Below are 25,851 nucleotides of genomic sequence, written 5' to 3' on the forward strand. Positions count from 1 at the left end.
TGCCTCATTGTGCCACACATTGTGGTAACGAGTGAAATGATCGCGCATTACTGTGAATCGTAATCTTATATCGTGTTATCGTAGGTGATACAGTGTGTATGGCACATTGTTCTAAGCGACTCACCCCTTGGGCTATCTCTAATGGTTCATGTGCTATGATTTTTGCAATATTTAAGGTGGGGTGGCTCTTTAAAAATTGATTTTCTATTAATATCTTTTTATGTGTTAATTTCTCGCCAATACTTTGTTCTAGAGGTTTTTAGAACTTTTATAAATACACATTTTTGCCGAAGCAATGAAGTTTCTATCTCTTTTTTTGCACAGTTACAGGCGATTTTCAAAACAAAAATGGTTTTTTTCGAAGCTATATATCTTCCAACATTGCAAATGGATTTTCAATATTTTAATTTCATTTGAAAGATCGAAACTTTTCTAGTTTTTGGTGAAAAAACTGCGGGAGCGTTTCTGTAAAAAAATTAATAATTTTTGAAAATGGTGTATTTTTCAACAAAAATCGTTCATAGCTTTTCAAATAGATGAGATAATAACTTTGTTACTTCAGCAAAAATATTCGCCATAAAAAGTTCTAAAAGTGCTACAAACAAAGTATTTACGATAAATCAATGTCTGAAGTGACAAATGAGAAATAGTGATTTTAAGGGGTCACGTTTTCATCGCTCAATCTCTTATGGCAAAATCAACTGAGAAATAGTCATTGTGTGTGATAATGCCGAATGTCAGGGCAATTCTATTGGATTTGTAAACGTTTTTGAAAAAACAGTCTACGGTACATCTAAATGGTACAGTGGATTTACAGTAGTGTTATCTGCAAACTATCATTAATTCTAAATCGGCCAACAAAAATTATCTATGCTCACTTAAGTAAATCCTTTTTGGTTTGGACTAGTGCTCAAAACGAGTGCTAAAAAGAAAATGCTTTTGTTCACGTCTTGTTATCTTAAAATAAAATCTTGAAACGAGTTTGTTATTCATAGCAGCAGAAATTATTGTATGCTTTGTCAACATTTATGCAATGTTTGAAACTATAAATTAATTATCGACTATAATGACGGCTGTGGGAAAGATTAACAATTTTTTGTTACTTCAAAATAAATAAAAATAAGAAGTCTGAAAATCGCTAACCGCGAACTGGTAAAATAACTCATAAAGCATAATTCCCTAGCGTCTATATAATGCATGATGACGGTTGCTTTATTGGCCACGTAATAGATTTATTTAGAGTTTACTATAGTACACTATTAACACTATTGTAAATTCACGCTAACATGTAGTTGTAGGTAGAATGTTGTGTTTTCAAAAAGTGTCACATATTCAAAAGATTTTCTGTGACTTTTGGTATTATCACATACAATGACTATTTCTCAGTTGATTTTACCATAAGAGATTGAGTGATGAAAACGTGACCCCTTAAAATCACTATTTCTCATTTGTCGCTTCAGACATTGATTTATCGTAAATACTTTGTTCGCAGGACTTTTAGAACTTTTCATGGCGAATATTTTTGCTGAAGTAACAAAGTTGTTATCTCGTCTATTTGAAAAGTTATGAACGATTTTTGTTGAAAAATACACCATTTTCAAAAAATAATGATTTTTTTTTACAGAAATAACGCTCCCGCAGTTTTTTCTCCAAAAACTAGAAAAGTTTCGATCTTTCAAATGAAATTAAAATATTGAAAATCCATTTGCAATGTTGGAAGATATATAGCTTTGAAAAAAACCATTTTTGTTTTGAAAATCGCCTGTAACTATGCAAACAAAAGAGATAGAAACTTCATTGCTTCGGCAAAAATGTGTATTTATAAAAGTTCTAAAAACCTCTAGAACAAAGTATTGGCGAGAAATTAACACATAAAAAGATATTAATAGAAAATCAATTTTTAAAGAGCCACCGTACCTTAAATATTGCAAAAATCATAGCACATGAACCATTAGAGATAGCCCCATAGTTTCTTCAGAAAAGTTGCTCCAATTAGATTGATTTGTAACTTTGTAGAACATTATGTAGCTGAATTTTACATATCTAATAAGTTGATACGTTGAACACCCTACCCACAAGGACCACCCTAATTCAACGAATATAAAAAAATCGGCAAGAAAGTTCCAAGAAAGTTTGCCGAAGATACTACATATCTATAACCAACGGTTTAGGCGCAAACAGGTTTGTCTTCCTAAATACAGCTTTGGGACCATAGTGCGACGGGTCAAGCCTCAACGGCTCCACTGACTTCGGTATATTCAATCAAAACCTCACCGCCTCATACAAACTTTGCCCACCGATCATTACTTTATTGTCTCGGATAGCCTCAGCTCAATCGAGGCTCTTCGTTCAATGAAACCTAGAAAGCACATTCTATATTTTCTGGGGAAAATGTAGGAGCGTACAAAATTACTTTAGGTTGGGCTCCCTCGCATTCCAGGTAATGAAGAAGACTCTTTAGCTAAGGCGGGCGCTTTAGAAGGTGATGTATATAAAAAATCAATTTGCTCCAGCGAATTTTTCAGTATTACTCATCAGAGAAATACCCTCGAAAGTTGGCAAACTTCATGGTGCAATGGGGAACTAGGAAGGTGGCTACATTCGATAATCCCTAAGATATCGACAAAACCTTGGTTCATGGGGATGGATGTGGGTCGGGATTTTATTCGCGTGATGTCTCGGCTCATGTCAAATCACTACACGCTGGACGCTCATTTCCGAAGTATTGGGCTCGTGGCTAGCGATATCTGCACCTGTGGCAACGGTTATCACGATATCGAACATATTGTCTGGGCATGCGCCAAGTACTGTTCTGCCAGAGCTCAACTATTGGATTCCCTTCGGGCCCGAGGAAGATCACCCATTGTCCCGGTTCGCGCGATCTCCTCTATATGTCCCTCGTATACACCTTCCTAAAACCCATCAATATTCAGATTTAGCAGCCCATATTATTTTTCTGATCATTCTCAGAAGTGTCCTCTTCCGCCTACCGTACCCCATCGATGGTTTGATGCGATTCCAAGATGATACAAAACAGCTCTGTCGAATGACCCAACAAACACGAGATCTACAGCACAACATCACACGCGCAACGCGGTGTGTTGCCGATCCGCATCTGAGCCGTACTACGAAAGTGTCTGGAGGAACCCCTGCCGGCTCGAGGAAGACCACCCGGCGTTCCAGTACATGATGCATCCGTCCGAATTTGTAATCCTTACCGTTGATTCCCGATGCCGGAAACTGAAAGTTAATATCTTCACCCCCCCCCCCCCCCCTGTCAGACTTGTCCACCTTCTCTCCCCTGTCTTATATGCCCCCTATCTTCTAGTTTTAGTTGATCAATTATAATCTCGTTAAGAAATGCCCAACAGTAACAGTACTAAAAAATAGCCCTAGTTAATCCCTCTAATCTTTATAAAATTTAACCACTCCCTCTAGTTATTTCTAGTTTTAATATGCTTGTAAAATGTTCCGCTAAGATAATAATTAATTGCTCCAATAATCTCGCTTCTAAAATCCTAAAGCATTACTATACAACAACACACAAAATGACTCCCCCAATCTTACAAATATTATATTATCCCCTTTTGTATATGTATAAATTAGCTGTAAAATTTCTTTAGTTTCATTATATAAAAACAAAATAATATTTAAACTCCCTAGTTTTAAGAAATTCAAAATGTAAAACAAAGTAAAACTGGCACCTTTAAGCTAACGCAAAATGCCTTATCAAATAAACAAATTGAATAAAACATCACGCATGACTAGGGGATTGCTCAAAAAACACAAATAGTGTTTTCGATTTTGGAGGCTAGCGTCAATCCAGCACTAGCTTAGTCCTATCACTCAGTTATTGTCGAATTCTGATGCGACAAAGTCGAAACGCGAATTCCATAACTAATTTAGGTATAGGTTTTGTACTCTTCACGCGCCAAAATGGTTTTAAACAATTTTCTCCTTAATGAAGAAAAAAATAGCTTTCGCCAAAAATTTTCTCCATTTTTTTTCGCTCGAACCGTCAACGAGTGCGGACGCCTCTTCAAGCGCTCCGCAAGTAATTTATTAATTAGTATTTTTTTTTTTACCTACGTAAACAAACATCGCGCGCGTGCCTCGTAAGTTACAGTGCTATTGAACTTCAAGTAATAGTAAAATAATGCAGTGCGGTGTAAAAACTTGCAACATAAACGACGACCGCTTCCTCTGGAAGTGTGAATTTTGCAGCAGATCGTACCATGCTGCCTGTGTAGGTGTGCAGCGTAATCAGGAAAATTTTATCCGGGCATTTATGGTGCCTGTGTGTGCGGACTGCCAGCACATTATTAGGACAGAGGTCGACACACGCAAAATGATCTATCTACAAGATCAGCTGCTAAAAATGATGAAGTCGCATACGGACACACAACATCGAACCACAGCTGACCTAAAGAGCCACAGTCTTGAATTGTTCGGTAGCATCGAACAATTACTTAACGACGTAAAGCAGTCAATGCAATCGTCCATAAAAAAAACGAAAACATATGCAGTAAACTAGGTCAGCATTTTCATTCTTGTGACAATTTGTTGCAAAATTCAATCGACACCATCAGCAAATCGACCAAAACAATATCGGACAATATGAATCATAAAATTGACGAACGGCTATCACACCTCGAGAACGAACTGATTTCCACTAAATGTTCTGAGCCGTACCCTCTCGTCAATTCCGACCTATTGGAGGAATTGAAGGAAGAAGTGAAAGCTATTTCCATTGCAATCTCCAACATGACAATACCAGAAAATGGCATGAATCAATCAAAATCCCTGGCTGAAGAATTAGCGGAAAAATCACACGCTACAGTAATCCAACATAAAATAGATCATACGTCTCCAGGCTGGCGATTTTTGGGCGATAAATGGCAATGGAAGCAAGATTGGACAAAATACGACGCCAAACAACGCATTCGACGACTTCAGGAGAAAGCTGCTGATAAGGCAAGGAGCAACCGAAAACGTCGTAAGCAGTCAAGTCAACGTGACAACGATCGCGCTAACAATCATCATCATAACGACAGTGGTAATACGTCAGACAAATTACTACTTGCCACGGCGAAAAAACAATTTTCCGTTCCTCCCACAACCACCGAACATCCGATTGCAGGTCTTGCAATACCAGCAGTAAAAACAAATTTCATAAACTTTAAAAAAGGTGACACCATCAACCCGTACCGTTCAGCTAACGAAAACATTCAACCCAAACAAATGAAAGTGACACCTACCAGCGGCGAAAATAGTTTAAACACATTGGCAACCACATCTCAACATTCGAACACAGACAGCCAATTTGAACTGGACCCCTTGCACCCTCCAATCGTACGCCTCACGTCACAATCAACGAATGGCGACGGTCGTTTTTAAAGGCCAGACTTCGCGAACCAAAAATAATGAACATTGTACGCCTATACCTGGCCTATATGAAGGACCAACATCCATCTATTTGCGTGGAAGGAATGACGCCGACCAGCATCAAAATGACGCTCGCATCCGAAGGACTACCGACCACTCCTGACCATCTCCTGCGCATTTTCATCGAAGTCTATCAGGAATATGGGCTAAACCCAGACGAAGCAGCAGCAGACCTCGACTCTTATGGAAAATTTTTATCAAGCGAAAGAACCAGGCGCCTTCAACAACTCCGCGAAGCTACGCATAAATTTGGAACGTCGAATTTTCGGAAGTAACGACGCCCTCTATAGAGGAAGAAAATATAACTGTAAGTAATTTAAATATTCCAAAAACTTCTTCGCATCCACAACAGAATTCGACTGAAATTTTGGTCTATTGCCAAAATTTTAATCGAATGAAAAGCCCAGCCAAAATGAGAGAAATCCAACAAAAACTAATTTCATCTTCTTTTAATATAGTTCTTGGAACAGAAAGTAGCTGGGATGAAAGCGTAAGAAGCGAAGACATTTTTGGAAATCAATTTAATGTATTTCGGCATGACCGTAATTTGTCTCTTTGTAATAAAAAGTCTGGAGGAGGAGTCATTATAGCCATACATGCAGACTTTCTTTCAGAAGAAATAGAAACCATTAAACATATAGAATTTGAACATATATGGGCAAAAGCAGTAATATCAGGAGAAGTGCACATATTCTCCTCTGTGTACTTTCCACCTGAAAATGCTCACAAAAAATCATTTGAACTATTTTTTCAAACTGTAGAATCTATCATGTCAAACATGGAACCTGAAGTAAAACTGCATATTTATGGCGATTTTAATCAACGTAACACCAACTTCATCGTAGACATTGAAAACGAATCTATCTTACTCCCTGTCGTAGGCGAAAATGAAACACTTCAATACTTCTTTGACAAAATATCTGAATTTGGCCTGCACCAAATCAACCATGTAAAAAATAGACAAAATTCATATTTAGACCTCTTATTCACGAATTGCACTGAAGACTTCTGTGTGAATGCATCTTTAACTCCATTATGGAAAAATGAAGTATTTCACACAGCAATCGAATATTCAATTTTTATTCATCAAAACTCTTCCCCGAACAACTTGGAGTATGAGGAAGTGCCGGAATACCATAAAACTGACTTCGAAGGAGTCAAACGTAGACTATGTAGAATGAATTGGTAAACTGTATTGCGTATAGTAGGAAATGTCAACGAAGCAGTGACTAAATTCTATTCAATTGTAACGAATTTAATCTCTGGAACAGTACCAGTAAAAAGAAGAAGAAGAACTCATGGCGGCCAGCAGCCTGTATGGTTCAACCAACATCTGAAAAATTTAAAAAATAGAAAGCAAAAAGCACATAAAATTTACAAGAAAGAACATAGCATTACAAATCGGCAAAATTATCTGGATATTTGCTCCCAACTCGACATAGCCATTAACACTGCGCATGAAGAATATAATCGTAAAATCGAGACTGAAATTAAGACCTATCCAAAGAATTTCTTCAATTACGTGAAAACGAAATTGAAAAGTAGCAACTTTTCATCCCAAATGCATTTTGACGGACATGTAGGAAATAACAATACTGAAATTTGCAATTTATTTGGAAAATTCTTTCAAGAAGTCTATACTTCATATTCCGAAACAGATCGCGACCGCGACTACTTTTCATTTATACCTGAATTTTCAAATGACATTGCCGTCCACGAACTATCTGAACACGAAATTACCACTGCACTAAAAAACTTAGACGCATCAAAAGGACCTGGACCGGACGGAATAGCACCAATATTTTTAAAAAATCTAGCAGAAGAATTCACTCTACCACTACTACATATTTTCAACATGTCACTGAAAAATGGAACATTCCCAGAAATATGGAAATCATCCTTTTTAGTGCCAATTTTTAAATCAGGCGCTAAATCGGACATCCGAAACCATCGTGGGATTGCCATTATATCATGCATTCCAAAATTATTCGAAAAACTAGTAAATGACAAAATATTTCAGCAAATCAAAAATCAAATAACAAGCAAGCAGCATGGCTTTTATAAAGGCCGCTCAACAACATCAAACCTTTTAGAATTTGTAACATTTACTGTAAATGCAATGGACAATGGCAACCATGTGGAAACACTCTACACTGACTTTAGTAAAGCATTCGACCGTATTGACATACCTTTATTACTCTTCAAACTGCAAAAATATGGCATAGAAAATAAACTATTGAAATGGCTCGAATCATATTTAACGAACCGTCAACAAACAGTTCGCTTTCAGAATATACTCTCGGAACCAATTTCTGTCACCTCTGGCGTACCCCAGGGTTCCCACTTAGGCCCTCTTCTTTTTATTTTGTACGTTAATGACATTACCTTTATACTCAAACATCTTAAAGTGCTTATATATGCAGATGACATGAAACTTTTCATGGAAATAAGAAATGTCAAAGACACTGAAATATTCCAAAACGAAATAAATATATTCCACACGTGGTGTAGCAAAAGTCTACTCCAACTTAATGTAAAGAAATGCAACTCAATAACCTTCAGCAGAAAAATTTCAAATGTTCCCATAGACATACACTTAGGCAACCAACTTGTAGAAAAATGCAAAATTATACGAGATTTAGGCGTAATCTTAGACTCCAAGCTCACATTTGTTGAACATTATAATACAATAATAAATAAAGCAAATAGTATGCTGGGCTTTATTAAACGTTTCACCTACAATTTTGAAGACCCTTACACAATAAAATCATTATACAATACATATGTCAGGCCAATTTTGGAATATTGCAGCATAGTATGGAACCCATACACTGTCCTGTACGAAGAACGCATCGAATCAGTCCAAAAACAATTTATTTTGTACGCACTTCGTAAACTAAACTGGACGACATTTCCTCTTCCATCGTATAAAGCACGTTGCATGCTCATTAATATACAAACATTCAAAGAACGCCGCGAATTTGCCATGCTTTACTTTATCAACGACATTATTTCTCAACGTGTACAATCCGCATCATTACTTTCGCATATAAAATTTTATGTACCTAGCCGACAACTAAGAACTCGTAATTTATTCCAAGAACAATCTTTTAGGACAAACTATGCTAAAAATAGCCCCATCAATAGAATGATGCGTCATTATAATGAAAATTGTGTAATAATTGACCTTTCCATGTCTAGAAAACAAATCAAAACTGAACTAAACCGTAGAAATAATGTATAGTATATAAGTAAATATTGTAAAACCATTCTATGTAGTCTACATATGCTTGACGAAAATAAATAAATAAATAAATAAATATAGCATAGAGCATTTTTCGACCTTGTATAACAGCAGAAAACGCCCACTTGTATACATCTGCCATTAGGTTTGTTTACTATATGTGTCCTATAGGAGTCATCTAAATATCCGTTACTCATTAACTACAGGAAACTCTACCGATAGGGAAACCGGTAGACGTGAGCAATTATCACATTCCGAGCATCAATCAATCACTCTCATGCAAGGAAATTACACCCTCTAAGGTGAACCCACGTGGAAGAGTGTCAGAGCCCTCTCATTGGTATCTTCGTTCAAACTATAACTAATCCAATAATTTACCTGTCGCCCAAGAAGCGAGCAGCTCAAATCTTTTCCCATGCATACCCTTTCGGTTACTGGAAGAGTTGTGGGGTGATTTTATGCATTTTCCCATAGTCAATCCGCTGCGTTAACCTACGACTTTACTTGTGCCGCAATCCTAGAGATTAATCAAATTTGACACATCGATTCGTGCGTCCGCATGTCAGTTCAACCTACGCCGAAAGATTAAAACTATGACCGGTGCTCATAACGCTATAGCTGTTAATTAGTTATTCGAGGCAACCCCGTGGAGCCACGACCCACACCTCGAATAGAAAGACTCTAGTTTTTAGCGTCATCTAATACAAACCGGACGAATGTAATAGCATTGGCATAAACTGTGGGAATCGAATTATCTCTTGGCTCATTATCAACGACTGAATAAGAAATCTATTAAAAAACTGGTTCTTTGGCTGAAAAGTTTTCCAATTCCCCATCCACCGTCGTAAACATAACCAATGAAATTACGTTTTCACGAATTTTATGGTTTCTTATCAGACCACGACAAGTGTAGAAAAACGCCGATTTATCGTTCAATTCGATTGAAAATTCCACCTAGCCCGGCCCAATTTCCTTATCTGTGCGCATGTTATGTTTCCGCAATATATAAAATCACACATAGAAAAAAAAACTTACTGCTTTTTTCCTCCGCCGCAACACCTTCGTCTTCGTCCAGTTTGCCACCACAGTCGGTTGCCTTTTCCGTGGGTTCATTCTCCTGCTTCTCGTCCTCGGTGTGAATCGGCGACGACGGTCCCGACGAGGCACTGGCTCCGGGACTTGGTGAAGAGCTGATGGCATGCGCCGGCGAGGTTAGCCCACTGGTTCCGCTATCCTTTTCGGTGGATTGCCTCCTCAGGCCACCCAGTTCGGGATATTTGAACGCTTTACCCGGTTCTTCATCCAGGGTGGTTTCGAGGGACTTCTTCCGGACACCCTTTTCCGGCGGTTCGTCTGATTTGCTGCGGATCGGTGCCACTGGAGGTAGGGCGGATACCGTCACTGCTGTCACTGCTGGAGGAGGTTCTGCTTGGCGCGGGGGAGATCTTAGCTTTTCCGGGCTAATTTTTGTGGGGCTCAGCGAGCTTGGATCGGTCGCATGAGGAGGAACTGCTGGAGGAAGCTTAGTTGGCGAAGGGAATGAGCTCTGGCGAATGTTTCGGGGACCCTTCTCCGGGGGAGGTGGAGGAGGAGTATGTCTTTTCGGGGGACTAGGAGGAGGTTCACTTGGGGACTGCAGCCGATGTGGTGCGGGAACCGGTGCGTACTGAATATCTCTGGGTACCTGTATAGCACCGTTGCCGTTTGTGGTGATTGGAGCAGCCGCCGCTACGCTACCACAATTGGTTGGTGTTCCAGCGTTAGCGATAATCCCCGTTCCGGGGACAGTTCGAATAATATCACATCGATTAAAGTCACTGCCGCCTTTCGTTGTTCGTGTTTTGGAAAAGTGGGATGTCCAATTTTTCTGTTTTTCGATCAGCTCCCTTGAGTTGAACTTCCTTTCGGGTTTCTCGGGTTTCTCCGGCTTTTCCGATTTTAATCTAGATTGATTCAATATCCTATTAGAATCCAGCTTTCCAATCCCGTTAGTTATCGGGTGATGCTTCCGCTTTGGCGAAGGCGATCGATCCTGCTCGGAACCGACTTCCGATAAATTATCCTCCTTACTGCTGGAATGTGACATTTTAATACTGAATGGTGGAGGTCTGTTAACGCGTCCTTCGCCCAACTTCTCGAACAGTGCCCGTGCGTTGTTGAACCGGGCTGCGTGAGACTCCGTTCGTACCACCGTTGCCGTGGGGGAAGGTTGACTGCCCGACAGTTCCTTTCCCGGTTCCGTCACTATTTCCACCGGTTTTCGCTGGAACAGGTTCGCTATTTGGGACACTTTAGGCCCGGACGGAGCACTCGACGCTGATTTGTCCATTCTGCGATGCAGTTTCACCGACTATGGAAACCTGTAAAAGAGGGAAGAGAAAAACAAACATCAGATTACGTGACTAGCTCGGTGAAACGTCAGCGCTGATAAGCCGTTTCGGCAGTATTCTAACCATTTTGGGAACGACCGAATGCAACCGAGTACGATAAAAGAAATAACAATATTTTACGTCAAGTGCAATTTTAGGCGAAGCAGAGAAATATTTGCGAACTAACAAACCACTATTCACCTCCAATTGAATGGAATTCTTGAAAAACACTACAATCGGTGCTATTACTGCTGTTTTATCACCTCCAGTGGCCACACGATGCTGATGCCGATGCCGCAGCCGCCGTCGTCGTCGTCGTCGCCGCCGCTGCCGTTGCTTCTCGTATCAGTCAGTCAGCCAGTCAGAGCTTCTTCGGTCACTCGTCGAGGTGATTGGCAGCACGGTGAAAAATCCACCGGACAAAACCGACCCCAAAGCCAACGAGCAATGACCGCATGTTAGCCCACGCGCTTCTCGGCGTTGCTCGAACAGCGTCAACCAGCAAACAAGATAGCACCACTCCTCGTCCACATCTACTACAGCTTGTATAGCTGATAAGATATGACACGACTCGAGCTAGCTAGTTTGGGACTTTTACATTCTACACTCAAGTCACCGAGCGAGCGTGTATTGTCAATGGTTCAATGGAGACAGTTAGACAATGCATGCAACCTCGGGAGGAACGGGACTGTATGAATGCAATGATCGGGTCGTCAGGATGTGGTAGTGGAGGCACTTTGCATTTAATAAACATAAAGCTGAGATGTGTGTTAGCAGATTTGTTGTTGTGAGAAGAATAAAGAATTCCGTAAGATGGAAAACTTGTGCAAAATCTGAATAAGCGGAATACATATAACAAAAGCAAAAAAGTGCTGTTTAACACATATTAATGTCATACAATAATCATGAACCATATTCGATATGAACATAAACACCTTCAACTGTCACTTGAAATGAAACAAGCGATCACTGACAGCCTAATGCGCATCTAAGAGATATTTTCGACTTGCACGTTTTCAATCGGAAGCAGTTTTATCTCAACACCTGTTTCGTATAGTTTAGAGCCGTCGACAGCCGCGCCGAACCTCAGGCTTTACTTATTTAATCTACTGTTTTAATAAAACCATGTTGGGTCAGTTTAATTAAGATCTTCGATCGGTATAGCAATAATTACTGTGTGGTATTCAGCGGATGAAATCAGTATTTCAGCAAGGGATAGATCCACTGGGTTTCTGTTCCCATGTCGTAAGAAGCGACTAACAACAGATGTGGCTGTGGGCCACTAGGAGGATGATAACAATCTATTATCTTTCTCCGAATAAAACCAGCTTAGAGGCCATGTAGTATCCGGCGAGTTGGAGTATTTCAACCAAGAACTGATGCACTGGGTCCCTGCCCCCATGTCGTAAGAGGCAACTGAAAACAGGAGTCCTCAAGTCAAGGTGTTACTCCGTACCGAGGACTGGATGGCTGGTAGGACCAAAATATGCCAGTCACGCACGAACTGTTGACTCTTGCTGTGTTTTGCGTATCTCTAACACAGTGGACATTTGTTTCTTCACAAATCGTGGAATTCAAACGTCCCGGGTCATGTCCCTAATATCTATGTCGGGGTTCGCTATAGACGATTATAATCCAACATGTTTGGTACCTTCCAGTTAATGCTGATGATAAAATTTGTGTTGCTCTGATTGAGTATGGTTAGAGTAGCACAAATTAAGCTTCAGCATAAACAGCATAAACAAACATCTTGTGGTGGAAGCTAAAGCTTCGATGGTTTTGGCTCAAGAACCTTATATCCCTAAAGGAAACTTCTATGTTGAAAATCTACTTAACCCCATCTTCGTAGCTTTCATCAAAAATGGCATGACAAATCCACGTGAAATGCTTCGTGCATGTATACTTGCGAATAGTGCTTTTATCCGACCTCACAACTCACGATAAAAACAGGAAATAAGTCTCTTGTTCAGCTTACTGCCGCATAATGATGATTTCAATAGGATTGTATCATACTGTGGCAGAAATAGGTTTCCACTCATAACACTAGTTTACAATATAAAAATAAAAATCTGAACTTCAATATTCGAACACCATTTCTAATGTAAAATTGCGTGAATCCAAAAATTTTACAGTAGAACAGTTTTCGAGTTACAGTGAAAAAATGAATTTTACCTTTCAAATTAAAAGTACGTTCGGTAAAATCCAAGTATCTTCGGTTGTAGTGCATCGATAAGAAATATTATTATGTTGAATTAAAGGTAATTGAATGCACTTTCGATACCTAGATCATTTTGTTTTAGTGCGACTACTGGTTCTGACGTCATTTACGAATCTATTGAACTTTTTTTTAATTTTTCGTCATTTTTTAAAGAAAAATGAGTGTGTGATTAATATTTTCGGAAAGATAAAGCAATCCTAAAAATTATATTTTATGGGAAATTAAAGCCTGCTAATAACCAATGAAAATAAGCACTTGTTAGTTTGAATCCGATGAAAATTGCGAAAGTTATTCAATTTTTTGTAAAATGCCAATTTTTGCGTTTCTCTGGGTCAACTTATTGACCGTCTCAATTCCAATTTTTTCTAGGGCTTGTTTAATAATATATAAAGGACTTTCTGTCAGAATTCTGTTAAACAAGTAAATGGAAGAATTTTGAAATAATTTAATGTGGGGTAATAATCGAACTCGTTTATCCAAATGATTAAGGACTTCTGATAACAATAATTTCAGGCTCAATGAAATTATAAGTCATCGAATGATTGGTATGCAATACTGCGTGTAATATTTGCAAGTGTATTACATAAAATAACACTCTTATGATACAAAATTCGTTGTAAACTAAACCCGCACACGTTATAAAATTCGTATTTTGAAACGCTAGCTGCTCAATTGAGTTTTGTACAATGTTAATACAAACTATACGAATCCGTAGAAATATGTGATACGTCAAGTATTATAAAATTAATAATTTGTAAAGCTTTTAATTTGTGTTCCTTCCTAGAACATCTAGCAGTTCGTGTTTTGAAACTGTGTAGGACATCGAGCAAGACTTATATTAGGTTTAAAATCACAAAATCTGAACTTAACAATGATTTGAAGAACGTAGAATATTTTGTAATTACACTTAGATGTTTTACGCAATATATTGTAGTATGTTGAAGTTTTGTGACCCAGTAGTACAGTAAAATCGGTACATCATAGAAGCCAATATGAATCCAATATAATTTCAAATTATAAACTTCTAGACGTTTTAATAACGTAAAATAAATTGTTAGTAGAACAACACGTGACGAAATAGGTGGATAAATCATCATTCGTGAAGCCAGTGCCCGGACTCAGCATTTTGCATTGTGGAGCGTGCAGTTTACAATGTGTTTTGTACATATACGATTCTGTACATGTAAATATCATGCGTATTTTTAATGCCGAATTTTTTATGACATTACTCCACTGAGGCTGAAATTATTGTTATCAGAAGTTCTTAATCGTTTGGATAAACGAGTTCGAATATTACCCCACATTAAATTCCTTCAAAATTTTTCCATTTACTTGTTTAACAAAATTCGGACAGAGAGTCCCTTATATATTGTTAAATAAGCCCGGAATCGAGACGGTTCAATAAGTTGGCTCAGAGAAACGCAAAAATTGCCCTTTTACAAAAATTTAATAACTTTCGCAATTTTTATCGGATTTAAACTAACAAGGTCATTATCAGGCTTCAATTTCCCATAAAAATATAATTTTTGAGATTGCTTTATCTTGCCGAAAATATTGACCACACGCTCATTTTTGTTCAAAATGCGACGAAAAATTAAGAAAAAGTTCAATAGATTCGTAAATAAAGTAAGAACCAGTAGTTGCACTAAAACAAAATGTTCTAACGATCGAAAGTGAATCCAGTTACCTTTAATTCAACATAATAATACTTCATATCTATGCACTACAACGGAAGATATTTGGATTTTACTGAACGTACTTTTAATTTTAAAGGTAAAATTCATTTTCTCACTGTAACTCGAAAACAGTTCTACTGTAAATTTTTGGACCTCATTTTCGGATTCAGCACACGATTTTACATTGAAAATTACCACTAGTTTATTTAGTTCAGAAATGGTGTAAACTAGTGTAATCGACAGTGATCCAAAAACCCACTACATAATTTGGGGTTGCTCAGATATCAATTTGAGAGGCACTGAATTAATGGAATACTTAAGTAGTACAATTCTGTTCATATTTAATGTAGGAAATCGCCCAACATTTGGACGCTACGGCAGAGAAGAGGCGTTAGATGCAACTCTCTGCTCTGACGGTATTATGCATGAGTCGGCAAACTGGCTCGTACCCGACGAGCTCGAACCGTCGTTATGCCCGGGCCCCGTGGTGGTGGAGGAACGCTACGTGGGAAGCTGAGCTGCAAGCAACCGGGCGGGTCATAGGTGGTGGATAATGCTTAATCGCGATAGCAACTAGTTGTGATTCGCGACCCGAACCAGCAGCGGGGGCTGACTGCGGGTGTGGTAGGACGAGGTAGTGGGCCCTATACGTCCTAGGCCTAAATACCACATGCCCTAAAGCAGCCCTGACAAGGCGAGCCAGTGCCGCCTTTAAATAAGCGCTTAGCCCAAATCCCTCTCCTCCCGTTATCCTTCCTTCCTTCCTTCCTTCTGCGGCTGTTCGCCCATCTAAATATGGAAGCTGTTCTTCAATGTCAGCTTCTTTCACCGAACAGCCTAGATAAGCCATGTAGTGTCGGTAGTGGTTGTTTCAACCGGCTAAGAATTACACTACGGACTACCTGTTTCAGTGGTAAAAATCTACCAAACAGGGAACCCCAATTCCATAGTGTCATGCGACCCGTGCTATGGGTAAAATTGTTGAGGGGGTTTAAAACATTCTCAATGGCGAACGGAGCCTGGGAAGAGTCGGGCGAACTCCCCAGTACGCTGCATTACGCAGCGGAACGTTCACTCTACACACCGATTTTTTTTTCACCGATGATCCACTTAATTTTGCCGAATTTTTGTTGGCTGGGGTTTTGCAGAGACTCTCGGCTGATGGTAGTTCGGTGAAGTTTTGTTGAGTCTCGATTATCAAATTTCGATGTGTACAGATGAACCTGCCCAGAGGCCGTGTGGTATCCGGCCTAGAATTGAGCCACTGGAGTCCTGCTGCCATGTCGTAGGAGGCGACTGAAAGTAGGAGACCCTAAGTCAAGGTGTAGTTCCGTGCCGAGGACTTAATGATTGGAGGGTCCAAAATATGCCAGTCGCGCACGGAGCATTTTGGGTTTTGCCCTTGCTGTGTTATGCGAATCTCTGACACAGTGGACCATTATTTTCTTCGCAAATCGTGGGAATCAAATGATCATGTCCCATTTAAACCTGATATGGCTCGCTAAATGCGTTAACATCCCAACTCGCTTGGTGTCCTCTAGTTGTTGTGCAATTTGTGTTGGAGATGAAATGTACAGTTCTCTAATCAACAATGGTTAGAATAGCACAAGTCAATCTCCAACATAAACGTACAGCAACTATGAATTTATCTCGACTCATGCAGGAAGGTAAAGCCTCCATAGCATTGGTTCAAGAACCGTATTTCCATAAAGGAAACTTCTATTTTGGAAAGTTACTTAACACTGCCTTCATTGCTTACAACAAGACAGGCATGACTAACCCACGTGAAATGCCTCGTGCTTGCATTCTTGCAAATAAGGCTATTGACGCGTGTCTCATATCGGAGCTCACAACTCGCGATATCTGTGTTGTCACAGTTACATTGACTGTCGGAAACGTAGACAAAAAATATATATATTGTTCAGCATACCTGCCGCATAACGAATCATCTCCTTCTGATGATTTCAAAAGCGTTGTATCATATTGTAGCGGAAATGGGCTTCCGCTCATTATCGGCAGTGATGCGAATGCTCATCACATCATTTGGGGCAGCTCAGACATCAATCTGAGAGGCTCTGAACTGATGGAGTACATAAGTAGTACAAATCTCCATATTCTGAATGTGGGAAACCGACCAACTTTTGCGAGGTCTGGGAGGGAGGAGGTGTTAGACATAACACTTTGCTCTGATAGAATTTTGCATGAACTGGGAAATTGGCAGGTTCCAAATGAAACTGAACCGTCTCTATCCGATCATAAATATATATTTTTCGAGCATTTTGATGTCACCTTCAATGTGGTGACATATCGTAATCCTAAGTCTACAAACTGGGACCTCTTTTTGGAAAACTTAGCGACTAAATTTCATGGATATTTTCCAACAATTAGTCAACTAGACGACTTAGATGACGTCGTGGATACGACAAACTCATTCATATTAGCATCCTACGAAGAAGCTTGTCCACTTCGTACTGTTAAATCGACTAGGGGAACCCCTTGGTGGAGGGCTGAGCTTGAAAGAATGAAGAAAGTTATGAGAAGAGCTTGGAACCGGCGTCAGCGTGATGACTCCAGGGCTTTTAGGTCAGCTCGTAGTGCATATAAGAAATGTCTTAGATCTGCAGAACGGGCTGGCTGGCAAAGCCTATGCACTAATGTCTCTAGTCTGAACGAGGCTAGCAGATTAAATAAAATTCTCTCCAAATCGAATGATTTTCAGATGAACTCCTTGAAAACCAGAGATGGTGTTTATGTGACAGACGAAAAAGATGTTCTTAATTGTCTCTTCGACACACACTTTCCAGGTTGTATCGATCCGGAGTTGATCAATGTTCACAGATCTCATTCTGGTGATTCGGACTCGTGGGCGCTAGCACGCACATTGGTTTCCACTGAATCGGTCAAGTGGGCAGTTGACAGCTTTGCTCCATACAAATCACCCGGAAAAGATGGAATACTTCCCGTGCTACTGCAAAAGGGATTTGATATTCTTAAACATGTCTTGAAAAAGATTTTGCTTTCCAGTCTTGCTACCGGGTATATCCCGAAAGCATGGAGAGAAATAACTGTTAGATTTATTCCCAAAGGGGGGCGCTCAAGCTATGAAGAAGCCAAGAGTTTTAGGCCTATCAGCTTAAGTTCTTTTCTTCTGAAAGCTTTGGAACGGATAATCGATCATCACATCAGGAACGTTAGTTTAGTTGAATATCCTCTGCACAAAATGCAACATGCATATCAGTGTGGGAAATCCACGATCACTCTGCTTCACGATGTTGTTTACAACATTGAGAAAGCCTTCTCGCTCAAGCAATCTAGCTTGGGTGTATTCCTAGATATTGAGGGTGCTTTTGACAATGTGTCCTTCCAGTCTATTCTGGAAGCGACGCGCGGTCATGGGATACCTGCATGTATCTCAGGTTGGATAAACGCAATGCTTAGTAACCGCATACTTTGCTCGTCACTGCGACAGGCTGAGATACGGAAGTTGAGTATTTGCGGTTGTCCTCAGGGCGGCGTTCTGTCACCTTTGTTATGGAACTTAGTAGCTGACGGCTTGTTGAAGAAACTCAATGAGCTTGGATTTCCGACCTACGGGTTTGCTGACGATTACCAAATACTAATTACTGGATTTTGCATCGGAACAATCTTTGACTTGATGCAACAGGCATTAAGAGCTGTCGAACAGTGGTGTCGACAAGTTAAACTATCAGTTAACCCAAGCAAAACTTCAATGGTTCTTTTCACGAAGAAGCGAATAACAACCGGGGTTCGTCCCTTGCAGTTCTTTGATTCTGAGCTGCTGTGTGCAGATCAAGTCAAATACGTTGGAGTCATATTGGATTCCAAACTGAATTGGTCTGCTCACATTGAGTTCAGAGTCAAGAAAGCGTGCATGGCCTTCGGGCAGTGCAGACGAACTTTTGGAAAGACCTGGGGTCTCAAACCTAAATACATCTATTGGATTTACACGACAATTGTACGTCCAATACTGTCATACGGATGCCTTGTGTGGTGGCGGAGGGGAGAGGTGGTGACAGTCCAGTCAAAGCTAAACCATCTGCAAAGAATGGCGCTCATGGCGTTGACTGGTGCTTTCACCACGACTCCGACTGCTGCTCTTGAGGCACTTCTAAATATCAAACCATTACACATACACTTAAAACAAGAAGCACTATCATGTGCATACAGACTGCAGGTTACTGGGCTTTGGAACAGTAATCATGTTGATCTTGCTACCAGTCATACACGATTGTGGTCACAAATGGTTACATGGGGTGAAGATATTCTTGCTCCCAGCGATATTACACTCACTTGTAGTTTTCCTTACAGGACATTTCATGTGAAGATTCCCTCTCGAGAGGAGTGGTTGTCTGGCTTTATGGAAAGACAACAACAAACGCAAGTGGTTTGTTACACTGACGGTTCTCTGATGGAGGGACGTGCTGGTGCTGGTGTCTACTGTCGTGAAATGAGATTGGAACAATCTCACTCACTAGGTAGATACTGTACTGTATTCCAAGCAGAAATCTTTGCGATTATGTGCGGGGTGCAATCGGCCCTTCAACTGAGTTTGTCCGGCAGAGTTATAAACTTCTGCTCCGATAGTCAGGCTGCAATCAAGGCCCTTAGCTCAGACAAATCCCGGTCCAAGCTAGTGATCGCGTGCCGAACCCAAATCGAAGAACTAAGCATTGTCAACACTATCTACCTTGTCTGGGTGCCCGGACATTGCGGTATTACTGGAAATGAATGGGCTGACGAATTGGCCAGGGCAGGTTCAGCGATTGACTTCGCTGGTCCTGAGCCCGCGCTGCCAATTTCGACAAGTTGGATAAGGGAAAAAATACGGTCCTGGGCTTCGTCCGAGCACCGCAATTATTGGAGAAATCTACAAACGTGTCGCCAAACAAAGGCGTTTCTAGAACAACCATGCCCAGTGGTTTCGAAAAATCTCTTACATTTTTCGAAGCTCCACTGCGGCATGCTGACCAGGGCTTTAACCGGCCACTGCAAACTCAATTATCACATGGCAACTATTCAGCGCGCTGAGTCTTTTTCATGTGATCTTTGTGAATCCGACTACGGAACTTCATATCATCTGATATGCAACTGCCCAGCGCTAGCGCAATTGCGATTACGAGTCTTCAGCCGTCCTTATATAGACGAAACCATGTTTGGTCGACTGAAACTCAGAGACATACTAAAGTTTCTTATCCAATGTGGTAAAGAGCTTTAGGCTTATTCGCAGGCAAGTTGAACTACTTGTGAGTTTAATTTACCTGTTGTTTATTTTTTGTTTTGTGCTGTTTTTCCCACCCTTCCAAGTCTACTTCCCCACACCTCCTTGTCCTTTCCTTCCGCTCAGGAAATGATGAAAACACACGGCAAGGCACAAATCCCCGACTATGTACGGGGAACGTGCCATTTGAGCCAATATATTCTGATTCCTGATTCCTGAAACTAGTGTAATCGACAGTGATCCAAAAACCCACTACATAATTTGGGGTTGCTCAGATATCAATTTGAGAGGCACTGAATTAATGGAATACTTAAGTAGTACAATTCTGTTCATATTTAATGTAGGAAATCGCCCAACATTTGGACGCTACGGCAGAGAAGAGGCGTTAGATGCAACTCTCTGCTCTGACGGTATTATGCATGAGTCGGCAAACTGGCTCGTACCCGACGAGCTCGAACCGTCGTTATCTGATCATAAGTACATCTTTTTTGATCATTTAAACGTCTCGCAAGATATCGTCACATATGATAGTCCCAAATCTTCGAACTGAGTTTGATGAGTATCACCCGACGATTGAATCTCCAAGTGACTTGGATGAGGTCATAGATAAAACAAACTTATTTATAGTACCAGCACACCAAGAGGCTTGTCCGCTTCGGCTTATGCGGTGGAATACCGATCTTTGAGTTGAACAGGTTGAAAATTTACTTAACCCCAGCCTTACACTCACATGTATTTTTCCTTTTAACATTTTTAAATGGTAGAATTACTCCTCGCGAAGAATGGTTATCTGGCAGGATGGAGCGACAACTTGAAGAATACTTAGTTTGTTATACTGACGGTGCTTTGTTGGAAGGCCGAACCGCTGCTGGTGTCTATTGTCGTGAAATGAGATTAAACCAATCTCATTAGCTTGGTAGATACTGTACCATATTCCAAGCAGAAATATTCGCGATTCTGTGTGGAGTACAATTGGCACTTCAACAGGGTATTTGCGGCAAAGGAATTTATTTTTGCTCTATCAGGCTGCCCTAAAAGCACTTAGACAGATTGGAGATCAAAATTAGTAATTGCATGTCGAACTCAAATCGAGGAAATTAACATTTCAAATGCTATCTTTCTTTTGTGGGTACTCGATTATTCCGGTATTACTGGAAATGAATGGGCGGACGTATTGGCTAGAGCGGGCACTGAGACTTCCAACCTATGGGTATGCTGACGATTACTAAATACTAATTACTGGACTTTGCATAGGAACAATCTTTGACTTAATGCAGCAAGCATTCAGAGCTGTCGAACAGTGGTCCCGACAAGTTAATTACCCCAAACAAAACTTCAATGGTTCTTTTCACGAAGAAGCAAATACCAACCGAAGTTCGTTCCTTTACAGTCCCTTCATTCTGAGCTACTGTGTGCGAATCAAGTCACATACGTTGGAGTTATATTGGATTCCAAACTGAATTGGTCTACTCACATTGAGTTCAGAGTAAAAAAAGCGTGCATGGCGTTCGGGCAGTGCAGACGAACTTTTGGAAAGACCTGGGGTCTCAAAACTAAATACATCTATCGGATTTACACGACGACTCCGACTGCTCTTGAGGCACTTCTAAATATTAAACCATTACAGATACTCATCAAATAAGAAGCACTATCATGTGCATACAGATTGTAGGTTACTGGGCTTTCGAACAATAACCATGTTGATCTTGCTACCAGTCATACACGACTGTGGTCATAAATGGCTACATGGGGTGAAGATATTCTTGCTACACGCGATATTACACTCACATGTAGTTTTCCTTACAGGACATAGCATGTGAAGATTCCCTCTCGAGAGGAGTAGTTGTCTGGCTATATGGCGAGACAACAACAAAAGCAAGTGGTCTGTTACATTGACGGTTCTCTGGTGGAGGGACGTACTGGTGCTGATGTCTACTGTCGTGAAATGAGATTGGAACAATCTCACTCGCTAGGTAGATACTGTTCTGTATTCCAAGCAGAAATCTCCGCTATTATGTGCGGGTGCAATCTGCCCTTCAACAGACCTTGTCCGGCAAAGTTAGAGCCTTCTGCTCCGATAGTCAGGCTGCAATCAAGGCCTTAGCTCAGAAAAATACGGTCAAAACTAGTGATCGCGTGTCGAACTCAATTCGAGCATTGTCAACACTATCTGCCTTGGCTGTGTGCCCGGACATTCCGGTATTACTGGGAATGAATGGGCTGCCGAATTGGCTAGGGCAAATGAAGCGGTTGACTTTGTTGGTTCTGATTCCGCTCTGAAATAACAAATAGACAAACGTGTTGCCAAATAAAGGCGTTTCTAGAACAATCGTGCCGTGTTTTCGAAAAATCTGCTAATTTTTTCGAACCACCACTGCAACATGCTGACCAGGGCTTTAACCGGCCACTGCAAAATCAATTATCACATGGCAGTATTCAGCGCGCTGAGTAATTTTCATGTGATCTTTGTGAAGGCGACTACGGAACCTCATACAATCTGATATGCAACTGTACGACATTAGCACAACTGAACCATCGAGTTTCGCCCGCCTTACATAGAGTTGATACCGACACGACTGACACTCGGAGGAATGCTAAAGTTCCTTATCCAATGCGGTAAAGAGCTGTATGGTTTCTCGTACGCGATTTGAACTACCGGTGAGTTTGACTTACCGGCTGTTTGTTTTTGTACTGTTATTTTTCCAACCCTTCTAATTCTGCTTCCCTCGTTCTTCTCGTGGTTTTCTTTCGATCAGGGGAATGATGAGAAGACTCAGCAAGGTACAAATCCCCGACCATTAGGGGTAATGTGCCATTTGAGCAAATGTATTCTGATTCCTGATACTTCGTCCAAACAATCTGACCAACACAATACAAATGAACATAAAGATGACATTAGAACAAGTTTAATACCTTGAGATTCATTTGCATTTTTTTTTAATTTGAAGATTTCATTAGTGAATACTATACTGAATTCTGCAAGAAATGAATGATGTCTAATAAATTCATCAATTAAGGAGGCATATATGTTGAGGTGTGTGTGTATACAATCCATTTCCCACTGTCGAGCAGTGCTTTTATGGAAGAAACTTGTCTGCATCTATGTAATGATATATTTGTTTTCATCGATAGATGTACACATGTTTGGCCCTGGAAATGAAAGGCGATAGCTCTATTGTACATCGAACGACCCATTTCAAGAATGCCTACACGTACATGCTGAGGCCGCCTTCATATACAATAAGCCCCACGCGAATACATCCACGATCAATTGGATATTTGCAATATATTCGCAATTCCAGAATGAAAAATATTTTTGATTCTGGCACGTATTTACAATTTACAATTTACAAATTTATGATGAAATTTCTGTGAAGAATTCTCCTCCATCCGTGAAATTGTTGCATCAGCTACTCAAGTCCGGGCGGCGCTGTAGGCGCTAAGCGGAACGAACGGGCGTATTTTTTCACGGCTTGCTTCACATACTTCAATCTCAAAAATGTGACGACAAATTTCAACCTACTAACACGTAATTCAACAGGAAAAACTACCTAACAAACGATTGACTTAGTTTTCCTGTTGAATATATTGTATATCACCGAAAAACTTTGAAAAATATAGGACTTTAACAACAACACGTCCGGGCGATTCGCCAGTGCTGCCACTTCCTCAAGGGGGCATATATGTTGAGGTCAATCAAAAAGTCAGTTGTTTATTTTTTTTATCGTAAAATATAAGTTCTGGATGTTTTTCCAAATTATTATGAAGATACAAGTTATAGCAAATACCAGCTTGCTCCCTTACGGGGGTGTGTATACTTGAAACTTTGAACGCGATTATCTCGAAATCAAGTTTTTACTAAAAACGTCTTTGTGGTGACTACGAATGCCGAAAATTTTTTCAACCGATTTCAATTTTTTTAAAAATTTTCTAATTTAACTGCCATATATCCTTGAACGCAGAATGATTTTTTTTATTTTGTTGAATCGTTCAAGGACACACCAAGTCCCTACTCTAATGATTTTTGTTTTTTGGTTTTATGCTTTCAGTTGAGCTTATGAACTGGGATCGTACTCACAGCTACGACAATTATTAATATTTTTTCATGTTCTCAAATGGATTTTACATATTGGACATTGTACTATGCTTGACGTACAACAAGTTTTTAATAAAATATGGCTAAATACCACTGTAGAGCACGAAAAATAAGTATGTTTCGGGAATTTTTCTTAAAGCAATGAAGAGATGAATCGAGATCTTGTTAAAAGGGATTTATAACATAAGTAATGAATTACATTATTTTTGTCGATTAATTTCACTACAAGATGGCGGTTGTGTAGCATTTTTCCACCTTGCACGTTTTTAAAGCCTTTTTGATACCTTATGACAATAGCAAGTGATATACGTAAGATTTTTTCGTTATTTTGATTTTTCGCGAAATGGCGCACTTTTGAGTGAAAAAAACGCCGAAAATGTTAAAAAAAATCGACGCAAAATTCTTAATTTAAAAAAAAATCAAAACGAGTGGTTTCGAGAAAAATGTGGTTAAAGCTTTCAGTACACTCGGAGTATATACATAAGAGGCGTTTCGGCAGAATTGAAAATTTGAACATTTATGTATTATTTTCGTCTTCCATGTTTTGGAATATCATTTTTAGCATCCTAAAGCACATTTTAAGCTAACAAATAAAAAATCGATGCTTTAAACATTTTACAATGGAAAGAAAAATTCAAGCTTTTCCCATTTTCCGCAAGTTAACATATAAAGCCCCTAAAAAATTGCACAATTAGGAATAATGAATACATTTAGTGTTTGAAGAAAGATTGTATTCTATTGTATTGTTTATTGGGTCTTAAACCAAGATGGGTCATACACCCTTTTGAAGAAAGATCTTATCACACCGCACAGGCAGTGGAGTAAATGCGTTTTCGCTCATGAATCCTATTTTTGATTAACTTCAACTTGTTTTTTTTTCGAGAGTTGTCCTACTGGAGCTGTAGAGCTAGGTTCTCGGAAGGGCTCCCCATCAGAATCACATGCTACAATTTGCAGACGAGACAGGCAATGTCGCCCACTAAAACACTGCATTAGGCCAATTGTAGCGAGCCGTGATTCTGAATGTGATATTCATTGTACGGTTCAGGTATGTGCGGGCGTAGGGACTCACGATCGCGTGTATCATCGCGAAGAGCTCGAGCATTTGTAGTTAACGTGTTCGATCGCGTGTGCCTTTGTATGTCGCGTGTGCTAACGTCTATGTAACTTCGCGTGTATGAATTCCATTCTATAACCGTGTGCCTTTCGCATATTCGCGTGTGTTCTTGGATAATCTCACGCGGACCGTGAATCTAATACTTTATTTTTTGGTGTACTGCTAACATGCTAAAAGAATGTGAGATCTTCCATATCACTAGAGTGCCCGGTGATGTCGCCATGGAACGTGTTGTCTAGTGGATGTGCTTTATTTTTTTTGTCCTACTGAATGAATGGACCTAAGTTATTAGGACAGAGAGTAATGGTTTCCGGACGTGACCGATTCATGAGCGCACGAAAACGGACGTTTGTAGGTTCGTGTTTGAGACAGCGTTTGAAACTTCGTGAGTGCTAAAACGTTCTCCTTATTACCGGGGTGTTATTAAGTTTGCGCGATCGCGAACGT

General features: G+C 40.0%; 1 protein-coding gene across 7 annotated transcripts in view; it reads right to left on the reverse strand.

The window, feature by feature from the left end:
• LOC131688459 (neurabin-1) overlaps positions 1–25,851 on the reverse strand; it is a 277,301-nt gene that overhangs the window by 116,420 nt on the left and 135,030 nt on the right. For 5 of the 7 annotated variants that reach the window (XM_058972729.1, XM_058972732.1, XM_058972734.1 and 2 more), the window contains exon 3: positions 9,725–11,049. In XM_058972729.1, coding sequence (XP_058828712.1) covers positions 9,725–11,018 — 1,294 coding nt within the window. In that variant the 5' untranslated portion in view covers positions 11,019–11,049. Of the gene's footprint in view, positions 1–9,724; positions 11,050–11,142; positions 11,383–25,851 lie in introns of those variants that run through there. The other 2 variants (XM_058972731.1, XM_058972730.1) reach the window with 2 other exon arrangements.

The sequence above is a fragment of the Topomyia yanbarensis genome, chromosome 3, assembly GCF_030247195.1.
Source record: "Topomyia yanbarensis strain Yona2022 chromosome 3, ASM3024719v1, whole genome shotgun sequence".
Lineage (NCBI taxonomy): Eukaryota > Metazoa > Arthropoda > Insecta > Diptera > Culicidae > Topomyia > Topomyia yanbarensis.